Raw genomic sequence first — 17,613 nt, 5'->3', positions numbered from 1 at the left:
ATAGAGTTAAAAACGAGTTAGTCGCGCTGGTCACAGAGTGATCGGACCCGGTATGTAGATCGGACACGTCCGGTATGTGGCTCAGGACTGAACTGCACAGTGCGATCGGACACGTCTGGTTGCCACACCGGACGCGTCTGGTATGGATCTGCATGGTCAGTGTTCGGTAGTGCAGTTGATCGGACGCTGGCAGCGTTCGGTCCGGAGTGACCGGACACGTCCGGTCGAGCGTGGATGCTTACTGTACTCGACCTGACGCTGAGGCTCAGCGTCCGATCAGTTTCTAACAGACACGTCCGGTCGGCCCTGGTGGCTTACTAGACTCGACCGGACTTGGCGGCTCAGTGTCCGGTCATTTGTAGTTCTGCGTCCGGTCTGAGCGTCCGATCGCATGAAAGTGTGGGTTGCAAAGGCTACCTTGTCTTGAACTAGACACGTGGCAGTCTAGGAGAGACCGGACGTGTCCAGTCGACCTACCGGACACGTCCGGTATTCACGAATGGAGCATCCGGTGCAGCGTCCGGTGCTGCGTCCGGTCGACGCGTAGTCAGCCAAATAATTGAGCCAACGGCTCTATTTCGTGGGGGGCTTCTATTTAAAGCCCCATGGCCGGCTCAAGTTCACTCTCTTGGGTATTTACATTAACATAGCAACCTTGTGAGCTTAGCAAAAGTCCTCCCACTCATTTCCATCACAGATTAAACATCTTTGAGATTGGGAGAGAATCCAAGTGCATTGCTTGAGTATTTGCATCTAGAGGCACTTGGTGTTTGTGTTTCGCTGTAGGATTCGCTTGTTACTCTTGGTGGTTGCCGCCACCTAGATGGCTTGGAGCAGCGAGGATCGTCGAGCGGAGGGTGGTGATTGTCTCCGGCTCCGATCGTGGTGATTGTGAGGGGTTCTTGACCTTTCCCCGGCAGAGCGCCAAAATGTACTCTAGTGGATTGCTCGTGGCTTGTGTGATCCTTATCTTGTGTTGGTTGTGCGGCACCCTATTGAGGGTTTGGCGTGTGATGCCAATTAGCGCATGAACCTCCAAGTGAGTGAATCGCCACAACGAGGAGTAGCTTGCCGGCAAGCAAGTGAACCTTGGTAAAAAATCATTGTGATCATCTTTTGATTCCGAGGTGATTGGTCTTCATTGTTATTCACTCTTGTGATTGATTGATTCCTTCATCTACACGGCGGTATAACTTTCTTGATCACTCTCTTTATATTACTGCAAACTAGTTGTCAAGCTCTTTAGTGTAGTTAGTTATGAGAGCTTGCTTGGTTCGTTGGTGTGGCTCTTTAGTTAGCCTTTGAGAGCACACTAACATAGAGTAGTATCATAGCTATTGTGTGAATAGATTCTACCTAAACTAGAACTGTGATAGGTGGCTTGCATTTTGAGTAGGCTAGCGTAACACTTGCTTTGCCTCATAATTGTCTAACCCTTTTGTTAAGTGTTGTTGTAGAAATTTTTATTAGGCCATTCACCCCCCTCTAGCCATTAGGACCTTTCACTCATGCTCCACCCGCATAGTGTGGAGACCCGCCGCGCCCTTCTCCACCGGACCTGCTGTGGCCTTCTCCACCGGAGCGGCGTTTTTCACGCTACCGGTGAGCTCTAAACTAGTGAACTCCACACGCCGATGAGCCTCCATTATCCAAAGCAGTAAGGAGATGTTGCACTGAAACCGCATGTTGCAAGCTAAGCGTATATTTTAAGTGTTTCAGATATTTTAGAGGTATGTTGCAAGTGTTTCGTATGGATGTTGTAAAAGTAGATCGGGATGTTGCATATGTTGCAAACGTTTGTTCCTAATGTTTCATTTGTTTTTTCGACGTACAAGTGTGTTTATCTAGATGTTGTATATGTTTCACACATATGTTGCAAGTGTTTTATTTGGATGTTGCGAATGTTTACAATGATTTTCAAGTGTTTCAGGTGTTTTTTGCAAGTGTTTGAGACACGTGTTTCAAGTGTTTCGTAGATGTATGTTGCAAGTGTTGCATCTGGATGTTTTAAAAGTAGATCGGGTGTTGCAATATGACCCGCCTACTGCAACTGCTAGAGGGGACGAGGGGGTCAGGCATGGGACGCAGACGCTACGTGGGCTCAGACGGTACGCGGAGTGCAGGTACGGACGGTGTGTAGGCACTAGCACTATCGTATTTCAACTGATTATGATGCCTGCTACTCACTCCCTTCCTAAATAAGTTAGTATTCTAGGAGTTGAAACAAAAACCAATGTCATATTTGTTTTGCTGATAAGCCATGGTTGAAAGTACTGTCAGCTGATTTGTTGTGAGAGAAAAATACCATTGTTTGACTGAAAAAGTATGACTTATAAGCCAAATGAACTGGGCGCAAGACAAAGGATAAAATGATGAAACTGCCCCTATGAAACATAGGGCAGGCCTCCATCAGTTACCTTTTGTTTAACTCAATTTTTATTTCTTTGTTCCTCGTCCCACGCTGCTCCACAAGCCTGTCTAGTGTATTGTGCTCTGCAACTGCTTTGGACCTCGTGCCATTTGTTCATTCATGTGAGGGCAAAATTTGAATCACAAATTTGCAATTATTTTGGAACGGATGAAGTATTTCCTACTAGCACAAGATAAACCATGTTATTATTTACTACTACTACTAGGTAGAAACATAGCAGGCTTATAACATTTAACACCAAAAATTTATTATCACGACATTTCAGATGTTTCAAGTGCCTGATGCTATATATATGCAGCAGTGCATCTATCTGTTGGCTCCAGATATTCAATAACTCCCAAGCAGCTTCTTGATGTCCTTCTGCAGATAATGCAAATAAAAGGTAGTGTTGTAAGATTAGACGATCGAGGAAGTTCCATCGATGCACCATTCTGAACTCTCACCTGGATGCTGAGTGGGTAAGTGGTTGGAGCATACCGCTCAGTGACATGCCCCTGTTTGTCAACCAAGAACTTGGCGAAGTTCCACTTGATGTTCTCACCGAATGGGCCGGTTTTGCTGGATTTCAGAAACTTGTAGATGGGCGCAGCATCTTCGCCGTTGACGTCAACCTTACGGCCGGGGAAAACAATGGATAGGCATTAAAACTTCGCAACCTTATATTACATGATCAGGTCGCTGTTTATTTCAGCTTGGACACGCAAAAGAGTAGAAATTAAAGAAGTTTTGTGCGCACAAATTTACCTTGTCAAAAAATGGAAACTTAGCCGTGAAGCGAGTGCAAACAAACTGGACGATCTCCTCACTTGTGCCAGGCTCTTGCCCACCGAACTGGTTGCATGGGAACGCAAGGATCTCCAAACCTGAAGAAGGTCACACCAAATTAGCAGCAATATTAATATTAATTTATAGCATATTATGAATCATAACTGAACCAATCTACATGAGGAACTGGGCATAAGAGAGAGAGAGAGAATCAGTATCTCAAAGGCGACTCACCCTGGTCCTTGTACATCTCGTATAGCTGGGTAAGCTCCGTGTAGTTAGAATTGGTCAGGCCACTGTAATAATGATTACAGACAAGTAATCTTTTAGTTCAAACCAAAAAAGCTAATAAACATTCATAGCACTTCCGCATCTGAGGATGGTAATGGGCCACAGCCCACGGGCCTCATAATCTGATTCTACTTTTCCAAAATTGTAAGCCCACGGGTCAAAATTGTCAGCCCGTTGTCAGGTCTAAGATACAAGTACAATATACAGCAAACACAATAGAAACGAAACGAAACCAGTGATATAGTACTTCAAAAATATGTACAAACGTTTATCAAAAAAAGATGTACATAAGCCCCAATTGGCAGGGACCGATATTTTACCTGTCCAATTCTGAACAATTTGTCTGCTTATATAGCATACTAATATCTCGTTCAGTGCGTATATTCCCTACGGACACGCGAAAACCTCAATCCAAAAGAACATAAACTACAAGGGCACGTAGCATCTTGGGGTGTTTAGCACATGAATATGTGAGACTAGTGTATACGAAGCTCAACTTCCTATACTTGAATGAGCTAATTAAAAAAGCAAGAGAATATGACCATTTGTTTCTAGCTTAATTAATTCTGCTAAGAGACATAAATAAAGCTGGAAAGGCGTCCTACATTTCAATCGCTCAAATATTATATATGCTGACAGAGGGAACAATAATATATGATCGTTATGTATTACCACTGTGATGCAACGTTGACGATGAGGAGAACCTTGCCCTTGTAGGTGCTCAGGTCCACATCTTTGCCGCTTGCATCCTACACGCAATGCGATTATGCACTTGTGAATCACGTGCATTAGTTTTGGAAGGGAACTGAGGGGGAGAGGGGGTTACTAGCAGGCGGACCTTGACGGCGAAGTCGTGGAGGGAGCTGGCGGCAGCCATGATGGATTGCTGATCGAGTAAACACAGCTCGAGCTAACCGGCCGGCCAGAGCCCGGAGGATGGATTACCAAGGCGAGAGCCACCTGGGAGATGCGTGGGGAGGCATCGGGGATGCGACCCCATTTTATAGCGGAGCAGGGGTTTACGCTGCGACACGGCTGCTGTCTGCACGCTCTCGTCAGCTTTCTCGTATGCAACGAATTTGGTGTTTCGCCTTCTGAGGGCCTTCCACCCCCTCTAATGCAGTGGTCTCTAAAGTTTAATGATCCTTTTAAAGTTTAGTGATCTTTTTTTGTTATCCTCACTAAAAATCACTAAAATAGTTGTCTCATGTACGCTTTAGTTACTTTTAGCTACCTTAGTGACTAAAAGCCAATAAAATTTAGTGACCTCTCAATTTTAGTGGAGGTGTTTGGCATTTTAGTCACTAAACTTTAGTGCCTCTAAACTAAAAGTGACTAAAGTTTAGTCACTAAACAGGGTTAAACCAAACAGGCGAGACAGGCAGCTTGAGGAGATTCTTGATCGGTACAAGGAGATGGAACACAGGAAAGTTGTACGAGAGCATAAACCCCAGCATCTTCCTCCTGCCCAGCATTGTAGTTAACGCCAACTTTTATAAGCACTGGTTCATTAGCTTTCGTCCATGTTCAAAATAGAATTCGACCATCAAACATCAAAGGTCAAGAAATATTCGATGACTACCTTCCAGTTCCAGGTTTCCATGGGCAACACGACAACTGAACCCCCAAAAACACTGCTCTAGAAGCGTATATGATACATCTTCAACGATGTAGAGTTAATAATTGGTACACAATCAAAATGGTACGAATGTTTATATACGCACTTACTCTCTCGCATCATAGTTTTGACGGCATGGTTTCCATAACATAATATAGCTTTCAAACATAAAAGCAACAGGTTTTGAAGACAGCGGAGTTAGTAAGTTCGGAAATTGTCGGTCAGAATCCTCGGGACATTGAATTCAGCGATGGAAAAAACTAGCTCAAAATCAGTAAAACAACAACAACTAGAACTCAGGTATATTTCTACTTTCACTTGTCAAAGACCAATGCAAATAATTTCTAGACATGGTTGCCATGTCACTTATTACATAGCATTAGCTACCTGGCAACAAAAGCTTGACTGATGCCAGGAGAATGGAAGGTGCCTCATGCATCAAAGTGCCCTATTGTCCTATTGGAACAAGCATACAATTGTTTTCTCAGGTACCATCCGCCATGCAAAAATCATTTCTCCAGTGTTGGGAGGACCTAATGACCATATGAAAAATTATTTGGTTTATTTACGGGTGCACTAGAATCATTAAGTTGGCATCACAGGAAACCACCAGAACTCGCGGATGTGGCAACCTCAATGCTTCAAAGAAACATAGTGAACATGGGGTTATCAATCAGAAGGACCAATCATTTTCTCTGGGACAACAAGCTCATGGAATTCTTGCTCCGTTAATACTCCAAGGTCTAATGCAGCTTTCTGGGGAAAAGATAAAATCAAGAAAGGATTAGGTGTATAGTAACATGGAAGAAGTTTAAAGAATGTAAAATCAATGAAAATTATAATTCCCATGATTAAGTTGTACTCTATGAGGATATGAATAGACGAGGGAATGGAGAATGAACTTATATCACATGATTAATGTCCTGATTCAAGTTTTCAATATCTAATGCCTTAAGAATTGAATGGTTCAGGCAACCAGGACAAGATATCAACGTGCGCAAGTCACCTAAGCTAAGATAATGCATTATACACCGCAGAGCAAGGCCAAGGCAAAGTGAAATAAGTAAAGCAAGATCACCTTCAACGTGGTTCCTTCTTTGTGGGCTTTCTTAGCAACAGCTGCAGCATTGTCATAGCCAATTTTCTGCATTCATTCCAAAAGTAAGCATGACTCGCTACTTTTTACAACTACAAACAGAGATTTAAAAAAAGGCAAATTTGCAGTTTACTTACAGGGTTCAAAGATGTCACCAACATCAGAGACTGGACAAAAAAAAAGGAAGAGAAATAAGTATTGCACTTTATACACATATCTTTTGCGAGTACTCAGTAGTTATGTGATGGATTGTTACCTCATGCAAAAGTTGTGAAATTCTCTTATGGTTTGCTTGAATTCCCCTGACACAATTTTTCTCGAAGGACACAGATGCATCCCCTAACAACCTCAATGACTGATGAAAAAAGGAATGGTTAGAGGCACTTGCAGTAAAAATTTAGGAGGTTAAAGTTACCAACTCACATTAACATTATGTACCTAAAACAATAAGAGGGCTTATGAGGCTAGAAAAAGTTTCTATAGTAAATTAAGCATATTGAAGTATGATAATAGAAAGCATACTCGAAGTAATCCGGCTGCGATCATTGGCTTAAAAACATTCAGTTCAAAATGCCCATTTGCACCACCAACTGTAACACCAACATGATTACCCATAACCTGCAATGCCATCATCCAAATGACAGTTATTTGAAATTATTAAAATTCAGATAGTCAAATGCATATGCTAGAGTATAAATAATGCAAAAAGAAATAGAATGTCAAGACAAAATATGGTTCAGCAGCAGCCCCAGTCAGGTACTAAGATTTCGGCTTATTTGCAGAAAGTAAAGGTGGAGGGCACCTCATATAAGCATATTTCATTTGTCAGATATGCTAGTAGCATTCATTTTTACCAACTCAATTGTTTGTTATTGATCGCTATTCAGATGCTCTTGCTACTTATCGAACATTTAGTTTTAAAAATATAGTAAAAGGCACTGCATCAGACAAATTAAATGACTCAGATATATGTAATTTCTACAGGAAATGACAACAACTGCTCCCTAAAAATGTTTCTGACTAAGCAAGCTGGAAGGTAGTTATGAGGTGCAGATCACCTTAACCATTAAACATCATAATAGATGAATATGTAGTCCTCACTAGGATTATGAGTTTGATACGGATTATGAGAACCATGACATAAATATATATGACTAAATAAATGGTATACCAATGGAACATAAATGCTTTTCAAATAAAGGTAAAGCTGTTCATCAAGAACATAAAACAAACAAGAAAAATGTTTGTCAAAAATACAATATGGAGATTTGATTATTTTCAGAAGAGAAAACAAACATTATTTGTGTACCTGAGCACAAACCATTGTCAGAGCCTCGCACTGGGTTGGATTAACTTTTCCCTGAAAAGTACAAGTTGAAAAAGAAGCTTTCGGAATGATGTATTCTGTTGATAAAAATATGAAAACCATAACATGATATACTAACAGTCTGCTTACAGGCATAATGCTGCTCCCAGGCTCATTTTCTGGTAGGATTAGTTCACCAAGACCACATCGAGGACCACTGTGATTGTGTTGGAAATATTAGTGCATGCCCCCAGCATGCTAGAAAAAATCATTTATAAAAATAGAAGATTGGAATAACGACCTTCCTAGCAAGCGTATGTCATTTGCTATCTTCATAAGAGATGCAGAAATTGTATTTACCGCGCCACTGCTCTCGACAAAAGCGTCATGCGCTGCCTACTTATAAGAAAAAACTGATGATAACATACAGTGATGAGATAATAGAGAGTCTGAATAATACAAAATTAGAAAAAGAAAAGTTAGCGAGACAATAAAACCAAAAGTCATACTAATACTAAGTACACTATACAAGCAAGAAGTCATTGGATTTTGCTTCTATAAAGAACAAAGCCTGACAACTATCAAATAAAATAACTGAAAGTGACATACACATCTTAATATTTCATCTGCTCAACTTGGGAACAGATGATATTTGCATCCGTTGGTTTCAGTTCGCAAATACTTGTTATTTTCATTTTCTGAGGCAACATATTAAAAATGCACTTTCGACTGCTAAGCACTAACAAATTCCTTGTTTTATATGCATAGATCTAAGGTAGCATGGAATAAATGGAGAAGATGATAAGGATCTTCCACAAATCATCTTACATTGCAAATACCTAATATCTGTGTTTAGTGGACGAATATGTCTGCAGGCAGTTATAGCCTCAGACACTGCAATTAAAATGTCATGTAATATCCAATAAAATTGTGTGAAACCTTCGGTGGCTAGTGGCAGATCAGAGTATAAGATTTATATGTGTGCATTGTTACTAACCAAAACTTCAAACTTGTTCTCTGCTGTCACAAAGGGTAGGTTTGTTTCCTCAGCCACTGCAGCAGCTATTTTGACATCAAATCTGAAAAGACAGATTGAAATTTAAGTATTTAATAAATGAAAGGAACGCCTTAGGTAAAGCATGGAAATAACACTCTGTTTCAAAGTTATCCTAAATCAAGTACCATAAGATTAGTAATGATTAACCATATAAAAGAAAAAAAATCAATTTGGGTTGGATACTCAAATCTCCATGTCTCACTTCTTTTAATCCAGAAGTAGACATGAGAGGTCAAACTGGAAAAAGAGACTAGATAGTATGGAAACTAATTGGAATGAACAGATTAATCTGGGTTATGTCATGGCTCATGACACTCTGGATGACAGGGTTACATGAATTCTCTTCCCTTCTCTTCCCGAGGCAAATGGTGATAGACTACTAGGTAACTCAAGAAGTAAATCTAAATATATAATTTTGCATAAATATCTAAAAAACTAAAGTACTTGATTAAGTCCATTTTTTACCCCTCGACTCTTGCTTTTGTCTAACTTTGGCACATCAACTATCAAAACCGTTCAATTTTGACACCCAAAGCAGTTCTGAGTGGTTTTCAGATGACTCTGTGGTCAAAATGAAACGGTTTTGATAGTTGAGGTGTCAAAGTTAAACGTTTTATAGTTGGGGGTTAAAATTAGACAAACGCCAGAGTTGAGGGGCCATAAATGGACTTAACCCAAAACCAAATTAAAATTTATCGATCAAACGTATCAATGTAAACAAATTATCTCAAACATTAATTGACAATTACCCTTTCTTAGTGTTCAAGCCAGTTCCAACTGCAGTTCCACCTTGAGCAAGCTGCTCAGCAAGGTAATTATCAGTAGTGCTAATTTGTAAAGAAAACAAACATTAGCAGTATAGTACCTGGTACATCCGAGGTAATGTACAATTAATACGGTCAATTCCATATTTGACCTGCATAGAGTCATAAACAGTTACTAAGTCTACCTGTTAATCTTAAGTGCATATAGTTAATAAATAAGACAACAAAAGATGCTGGAATAAATCCTACCTGTGTAGTGTAACCACTGAATTCTTGGCCAAGAGTCAACGGGGTGGCATCTTGGGTATGTGTACGTCCAATTTTAATTATGTCTTTAAACTCAACAGTCTGCACAGTCAGGTTAGCAAATTCATTAAAACAAAATTTACTATATAACAATACAGAAATATAATGTTACATATAGCTACTAGCACTGCCAACCATAGGTTAACATGTCAAGGAAACCAACATTAGTTTAATCAGCTATTCAGCTCAAAGTCAACACATATTCTGTGGGGTTCGTTGTACTAGTTTAAAAAAAAATCGACCTGCAGGGGAAGGACCGCCCCTGCTGCATTGATTAAAAACAAACTTCTCACGTGCAAGGCAAAAAACACCCAGAAGGCCAGCTGCCCTGGACTTACCACCGAGCGCCCAGGACACATGCCTGCGGCAATGTGCATCTCGCTGAAAGCGACTCAGGTGGTTACACGTATAACTCGGGAACACAGCCGACGAGGAGTGTTTTTTAACCCAGGCCTGTTTAAATTCGTTTCCACCAGGAGTCGAACCCAGGAACTGAGTTGCAACTAAGACTCCTGTGACCAACTAGGCTACAGACCCATTCGCTTCGTTATACTAGTTTCATTGAGCGCATTGTTCAATCTTTTCAGTCAATTTGTAATCTAAGTGCTGAGATCACTAATAACAAGCTTATCTACCATTACCCTTATTTTTGTACACCATTTACTGCTCTACCGTGTGTCCACATCATCATCTATTTGTGCCGATTTGGTTGCCCATCTACGGCAACGGCCTCTTCTACTGCCCATGTATGCCTACTGCCGCAAAAATATACTACTACTATTTTTTTTACTAAAAAAACAGGGAGGGAGGGCCAAGGGCAAAGTCGTCAGTCCGTCGTTGCATGCGTGTGGAGACCAGGGTCAGCGGTATGATGCAGGCAGAGCAGGCAGGGCTCACAGACCAGATCCATATCCAAATCCCAGCGTCCAGCTGCCAAGCCATGGCTGTGGCTCGCGGATCGGTGCAGTCCATGGATGGATGGAGATGGATTCATGGATAGATAGATGATTTATAGATAGAAGACGGCCGATGGCAGGCAGTGGCTGCATCTGCATCGGCGTCCATGGGCCGGGCGGGTGCAGTGGCGGACCCAAGATTTTAAACTTGGGTATGCCCAAGCCCCCAGTGCAGTGGTTAACAAAGATACCGAATCAAGATATGTCTGCACTTCCAAACGCATCCAGTGGTGTGCGCCAAAATGTTGGGTATGCCCGGGAATACCCGGGCACAACACCAGGTCCGCCCATGGGCGGGTGGGCTGCATCAGTGTGACCTCACTACGGCTGGCCCAGTCGCCTTGGCCGCCACGTGGCCCTTGTGCTGCGACTTGTGGAGCCCACCCAGGCGTCCATGTGTCCCGCCCTGCTGGCCCCCACCCCTTCGTGTCACCCGCCTCTCTTACTTGGCGCGCCGCGCCCCCCGCGTGGCCCCACGCCCAGGCCCCGCCTGGTGCCACCTCTACACGGAGGCTCCATGCAGTGCCATGCGCCGGCTTCTCTGCCCGCCCGCGCCCGCCTGCCTTCATTGCGCACACTGAAAGACTGCTGCCTGGCCTGCAGTGCTCCATCTGCATGCCTTGCCAACTGTCTATATATACCGGGCCAGGGAGCCTCACACAGCACACACACAAGGCACCGAGACCCAGGCAAGGGTTGCATTGCTAGCATCCATCGCCGCCGGTCGATCGCCATATCGATCAATCTGCGGACGGACGGAGGGATGAAGCTGGTCCAGATGGATCATCGGTTGCCGCCGGTCGCTATGGAGGTGGCGGTGATGCATCGACAGCGACAGCGACAGCAACAACAGCAGCAGTTCGTCCACCACCTGCAGGTCCACCAGCAGCAAGGTACGCACCACCAGTTGCTGCCGCTGCGGCCGCAGCAGCAGCACCAGAACAGCGGCGGCGGCGGCGGCAGCAGGGCCACTGGCGGCCGCAGGTGCTGCCCGCTGCGCTACTCGCGCAAGGGTTGCATGAAGGGCAAGGGCGGGCCGGACAACCAGCAGTGCCCGTACCGCGGCATCCGCCAGCGGACCTGGGGCAAGTGGGTGGCTGAGATCCGCGAGCCCAACCGTGGCGCGCGCCTCTGGCTCGGCACCTTCGACAGCGCGCTCGAGGCCGCACACGCCTACGACAACGTGGCCAGGCAGCTCTACGGCGACTGCGCGCACCTCAACCTGCAGCTGCCTCCTCCGGCGGTTGCGGCAGGCGGAGGAGGAGCACCGGTGGTCTCGGTGTCGTCTCCGTCCCCTGACACTGTGGCTGCTGGCCCTGCTGCTGCTGGTGGTGGTGGGCACAATAACCACCACCAGTACCTCCAGCAGCAGCAGCAGCAGCAGGCCGCCATGGCGGCGGCGCCTATGATGATGATGCGGTACTCCTCCAGCTACTCCGTCAACACGTCGTCGTCCAACTCCGGCTCCTTTTCCAACTCCTACTCCAGCTCGTCGCCGGTGACCACGGCGGCCGTGGCGGCCTCGCCCACCTACAACTACAACAACCACCAGACGTTCCAGATGACGCCGCCATCGTCATGCGGCGGCGTGATGATGGCGCCCGCCGTGCCGCAGGCACAGGGCTGCCACGTCGACAACACCACCACCACGATGGAGATGCAGCGTCACCAGCAGATGATCCGCGAGCTGGCGGCGGCGCCTCTGCACCAGGAGCCAGACGACTTCGAGGACTTCATGACGCGGCTGCCCGAGGCGGAGGACTTCGGCCTGCAGGGCTTCCAGGAGGTGCCCCCCAAGGTGTTCGACGAAGCCGCCAGCAGCATCTGGGACCACACGGCGGCCGCCTGGTCGACCCCCACCATGATGATCGACTCCGCCGCGGCGCCGCCCAGCACCAGCAGTAGGTCATCGTCCCTCTCTGACTCTCGCGTTGATCGATGACGCTGGCGCGTGACCTGCACCAGCTACTTCGTTCCAAGCTGCATCGATGAGCTGGCCGGTGTACGTGGCGAAGTGATTCGACGCACGCGCGATGCATGACACCCAGTGGTTCGTGACTTACTTACAACTCAAGGCATACATATAGAACTGTATGTACGTACCAGATGGTTACTCTGCTATAGACTGCTACTATATACTCCGTATTATATAGTTTTGTTTCTCAGTTATGTTTCAGGTTTGTAAAATATATACTGTAGTATTGGTGCCTATACTCTATCCTAGCTATATAGTCTTTGTGGGTTTGTATGTGTGGTATATGCATGGGCAGCTAGCTAGCTTGTTCCATTCCATCCTAGAATTTATATAAAGCAAAAGTAAACTATGAATCAGAAAACAGATTACCCTGAAATCAATTTATAACAACAAAACACGGATAGCAGGAACTTAAAAAAAAGAACATAAAAATAAATCACCCACTAACCCACTCCACAAATAAAAAGATGCCCTGGAGAAAAAAGGAAGAAGAATGAACTTTATAAGAGATGCTTATACATATTACCATTAGCATGTACAAATTGGTATGAAGTGGTCACCAGGGTATGGGTTACCTCATTAGCACCTAATTATTAATACAAACTTCAATTGGGCAAAGAATTAAGCGACTCTAACGGACTGCTACAGAACTTGTACAGAGTTAGGAGCCACTATGCAGTTCTTGTACAAGCAATGCCCTAGACAATTTTCTAAGTTTCTAATGTTTCAACTTCGATCTGAATCCCTAATCAGCAGGTGCATATAATCAATAGGCACAAATTCGCAGTAGGCTAATATAATATTAATGGGTCATGATATAATTATACAAAAGGCACTTAACAAGCATAGTACAAAAAGGGTCACAATAATTATAAAAGGCATTTGACAAGCATAGTAAAATAGTTCCCAAGGAAGGAAATGAGAAATTAATACTTTTGAATGAAGTGAATCATGCAACTGTTGCAAACTTGGGATAAACCTCGAATTTATCTCAACGGCCGCCGCTATATGCATTACCTGGAAATGTCAACAGCATGAATAATAAACATCTGCAGCAGTAATAGTAATACTGAAATAAAAATTTTAAAAATAGTTAAAGCTTACAGTGGGAAATGTATCATTTGAAGATTGTGACCTATTCACATGGTCATTTGGGTGCACAAACTTCTCACCGCGCTTGTGTCCAAGGATCTCAGCTGCCCTATTTGCAATTACCTAAATTGAGAAAAGAGATCATAAACGATATGGCACAACTGGCAAAAACATGCTAAGTACACAATAAAATTCACACGAGCATTAGCTTAACAGGAAAAGTAAATACTGTTTTGCATACAGACAATCAGCAGAGTGGAGCACAGATGTAGGTAGGTTCAGTTTGCCCACTGTTTGGACAGTGAAGCTTAACTTTTCACACTTTAGCAGGGATTACTATTCTAATCAACAGCCATACTACTTTAGAATTGACACTTCTGGTGAAAGATTTGAACTAAAAATATTGGATGTGTAGGACACCAACCTCATTGGCATTCATGTTGCTTTGTGTGCCACTGCCAGTTTGCCAGATAACAAGTGGGAAGTGATCATCCAACTTTCCCTCTGCGACCTCCTCAGCTGCCTGCATTATGGCCTTCCCTATTGTTGGATCAAGGCCATACTCCATATTTACCTTCAAAAGAAAAAGGAAAAGTATCCATACATAAATGATACAAGTAGCCTAAAAACTACCAAAGTGAAAAGTTGAAAGTATATAGAAAAGTTCGAGCTGGCACTAATAACTGTGTCTAATGTGATCTACAGAGCAATCTGAAATTGGTTAAAAACAAAGTGAGAAGCACCTATCTAATATGGAATTTATCTGAAATTAGTAGTCTTGTGACATTTAATAAGTCAAACAAACTATAAGTTGTAACTAGCATGTCCCATCCACATGTGATCTTATAATAAGTCTAACAAACAGATACTTGGTGGCTCACAACAAACAGGAAAATCCAGAGTTGTCATCTTATATACTCCAAAATACAATCATAACCACTGAATAATATAGCAGATGGAATTTGGGCACATCACGCATTGCTTATTACAACCATTCCTTCCATGGAATGCGGAAATTGCTTTACAGTTTGCAGTGCCCACAAAGGATAATCAACGGAATGCATCTACCCACCCACCACGCGCAGAAAACAAAAAAAAAAAAACAGTTTGACTTTGTACCTTAGCGGCGCACTTTTTTAGCACGCCAAAAGCGCGGATGATGGGCACGGGCATCCTCTCGCGCTCCCCGCCAATGTCGAAGTTCTGCAGCGACCTCTGCGTCTGCGCGCCCCACAGCCTGCCCGAAACAGAACACAACAGCCGGAAGCCATCAGATCAACCACAGCATCTTAGTTGCCGGCGACACCAACAGATCAAAACAACGCCCGACAAATTAGATCAACGGGACAAAGCTGCTATGCATCTATGGGGGCGAGGGGGAAACCACGCACTTGTCGTTGGGGACTTGGATGGGACCGAAGGTGTCGCGCTCCTCGCGGAAGCCGGTGGAGATCGGGCGGGTCAGCGCCGCCCGGAGTAGCAGCGCGGCCGCGGCAGCGGAGGCCGACGGCGAGCCGGACACGCCCGCGAGGCGGCGCAGAGCCATCGCCATCTCGGGTGTTTCCCTGCTAGTGCTAGGTCTGCGCGTCGCCGCGGCGGCAAGAGAATGGGAAGAACGAGAGCAGCCGGACAGGGCAGGTGGTGGACCGGTACTCCGGGAGAGGGGGAGAGGAGGCAGGGAACCAGGGAGGTTTTTAATGGGCTGATCTCACGCGTGCATTCTGCATCGGGTGGTGGCAGGTGGTTGATGGGCTGCCTTGCTGTAAAAGTTGGTCTGATTGGCTTTGCTCAGGGGACGCTTTTTTTTACTGTCGCTGAACGGCTGATCGCTTTTGTTTTTGTGTTACACAGTCCTAATAGAACGACTACAAAGTTAAAAGAAAAAACTACTCACTTCATCACAAAATAAATACACATATCGTTTCTTAAGAGTCAAACCTTTTAATATTCATAATGTATAATAAGTATCATTAAATTATGCATAGAATAATTTTGATAATAAAATTATCTCAAAGTAGAAATGTTGATACTATTTATGTATTTCAAGTCAAACTTAAGTCTCCAAAAATGAGATGTGTATTTATAGGAAGGATAGTTTTTGTTTTTTAAAAAAGGACTACCGTAGTTGTTTTCGTACTATGGGCAGCCTAACCCAACGAACCCTCTATCTCATAATAATTGCACCTCTAGCATTTAAATTTTGTCACAAAATAAATGCACATCCAGCTATGTACTACCTAACTATAGTAGCCTTTTTTTTTTACCTTTTTCTATTCTTAAGGTGCAATTATTACATGTTGGCGCAACTTTAGTAGGGATATATAAATAATTTTTCTAGTATCCTTGATCTCTCCAACAAAAGCTAGAAGTGCTGGAGGGAGTAAGATTTATAGTGCCAATATGACAGGTAAATAAAATAATAACGTGACAATAGAAATAAGGAGAAGAACAAGAGAAATGGTTTCTTAAACCGTCTAAGCAGAAACTAAGATAGGAAAAGGTGTGACAAATTAATGATAAAATTATAAAAAGATAAGCTATGACAAAAAAAATATTTTGAATAAAAATCATGTATTAGAGATATATAACATGTTCGCTTGTTGGTTTCAGCCAGGGTTTATCAGCCAGTGAACAGTATTTTCCTCTCACACCAACCAGCACCAACCGGATTTATCAGCCTAGAAACCAACCAGCGAACAGGCTGATAGTTTTTATGTGTGGCTCATACGTTACTTGGCAATGATGGAAACTATCTCATATACTCCCTCCTTTCCAAAGTATAAGACGTTTTGAGTTTTCTAGATATTTTATTTTTAATATATATCTGGACGTGAAATATATATAAGTTTATAGCAAAAACAATATACCTAAAAAAGTCAAAATATCTTACAATTTAAAATAGAGGGAGTACTTTCTATGGCTGGGCTAATAATACAATCAACTATTGATTGCATATTATTATCGTATCATCTACAACCTTCTAATAACACAACACAGTCACATAGTAGTTGGCTATTGATATATAACAATGCACCACTAATATATGGCACACCTTACTATCCCATAGAGTTTCTTAAAGACCATATATAAGCTATCTATAAGGGCATGCACAGTGTAAACGAATCAAACAAATTAACCTTAAGCTAGCTATAGGTGACAACATTTAAAAAAACAATTTCTCTTGTTCTGTCCATTTGATTGATATTCTGCTTTTTAATAGCAGAACACTTTTTAGAAGCTGAACCAACGTAATCGTACATTGGCACTAACAAGGTCCCGTTCGTTTGGGCTGGTTTGGCTTATAAGCCATGGCTGAAAGTACCGTTGACTGGTTTGGTATGAGAGAAAAATACTGTTCGTTGGCTGATAAGCTATGACTTAAAGCCAAATACGACCAAACGAACATGCTAAAGACGTGTTGTGCACCTTCGTGTGCAACTGCATTTTCAAAAAAAAAAAAAGGTTAGGTTAGCCTTGTTGTGCCCGCGTATCAACACAATTTCGTTTTTCGGTATTTAGTCTTATCTCAAATTCCCATATTATGTTGCAAGAGTTATGTATGGCTATTTTTTGCTGATTAAGATAAGATTTAGCCTGAAGGAATTCAGCTGCGCAGCCGCGGCACGAGTTGCTCTCAGGGCCTGTTTAGTTCTAAAAAATTTTCACCCCAAAATATCACATCGAATCTTAGGGCACATGTATGGAGTATTAAATGTAGACGAAAAAAATTGCACAGTTGGGTGAGAAATCACGAGACGAAATTTTCGAACCTAATTAGTTCATAATTAGATACTAATTATCAAATACAAACCAAAATGCTATAGTAGCCAAACAAAAAAAAATTTGGGAACTAAACGCGCCCTCAGTTCGGCAACCTAGAATCCAAAGTAGTACGACTCTTGCCGTACAAAACTGTTCCGAACGAGCTCCGCGATCGAGATGCATATCGTGTTTCA

General features: G+C 43.2%; 2 protein-coding genes and 1 pseudogene across 2 annotated transcripts; 1 reads left to right on the top strand and 2 right to left on the bottom strand.

Moving 5' to 3' along the window:
- Positions 1-2,685: 2,685 nt before the first annotated feature.
- Positions 2,686-4,446, bottom strand: LOC136539898 (probable phospholipid hydroperoxide glutathione peroxidase 6, mitochondrial). The gene is made up of 6 exons (XM_066531885.1): positions 4,326-4,446; positions 4,160-4,236; positions 3,431-3,492; positions 3,176-3,294; positions 2,875-3,042; positions 2,686-2,791 (listed from the first exon to the last, which is right to left on the bottom strand). The coding sequence occupies exons 1-6, from the start codon at positions 4,362-4,364 to the stop codon at positions 2,759-2,761; spliced, it is 498 nt and encodes a 165-aa protein (XP_066387982.1). The 5' UTR covers positions 4,365-4,446; the 3' UTR covers positions 2,686-2,758.
- A 934-nt stretch (positions 4,447-5,380) lies between these two features.
- LOC136531341 (fumarate hydratase 1, mitochondrial-like) lies at positions 5,381-15,315 on the bottom strand. The gene is made up of 17 exons (XM_066524011.1): positions 15,049-15,315; positions 14,777-14,894; positions 14,082-14,231; positions 13,670-13,780; positions 13,499-13,582; positions 9,578-9,676; positions 9,430-9,480; positions 9,314-9,363; positions 8,505-8,586; positions 7,809-7,903; positions 7,658-7,724; positions 7,511-7,561; positions 6,724-6,819; positions 6,458-6,556; positions 6,339-6,368; positions 6,184-6,249; positions 5,381-5,861 (listed from the first exon to the last, which is right to left on the bottom strand). Exons 1-17 carry the CDS (start codon positions 15,207-15,209, stop codon positions 5,775-5,777), a joined length of 1,497 nt encoding a protein of 498 aa, XP_066380108.1. The 5' UTR covers positions 15,210-15,315; the 3' UTR covers positions 5,381-5,774.
- Positions 11,354-12,513, top strand: LOC136513609 (dehydration-responsive element-binding protein 2C-like; annotated as a pseudogene).
- Positions 15,316-17,613: the final 2,298 nt, after the last annotated feature.

Source organism: Miscanthus floridulus, chromosome 2, assembly GCF_019320115.1.
Source record: "Miscanthus floridulus cultivar M001 chromosome 2, ASM1932011v1, whole genome shotgun sequence".
In the NCBI taxonomy this organism is placed as follows: Eukaryota; Viridiplantae; Streptophyta; class Magnoliopsida; order Poales; family Poaceae; genus Miscanthus; species Miscanthus floridulus.
The sequence above is the reverse complement of the archived record's forward strand: the minus strand, read 5'-3'. Positions and strand labels throughout refer to the sequence as shown.

Coding starts and splice junctions, on each gene's coding strand:
- LOC136531341 (XM_066524011.1), bottom strand. CDS start 15,209: ATGGCGATGGCTCTGCGCCGCCTCGCGGGCGTGTCCGGCTCGCCGTCG. Junction 7,562..7,657: donor CTGGGAGCAGCATTATGCCT/GTAAGCAGACTG, acceptor TGTACTTTTCAG/GGAAAAGTTAATCCAACCCA. Junction 6,820..7,510: donor TGACAATGGTTTGTGCTCAG/GTACACAAATAA, acceptor ATGGCATTGCAG/GTTATGGGTAATCATGTTGG.
- LOC136539898 (XM_066531885.1), bottom strand. CDS start 4,364: ATGGCTGCCGCCAGCTCCCTCCACGACTTCGCCGTCAAG. Junction 3,493..4,159: donor GTCAACGTTGCATCACAGTG/GTAATACATAAC, acceptor TCATTATTACAG/TGGCCTGACCAATTCTAACT. Junction 3,295..3,430: donor CGAGATGTACAAGGACCAGG/GTGAGTCGCCTT, acceptor GACCTTCTTCAG/GTTTGGAGATCCTTGCGTTC.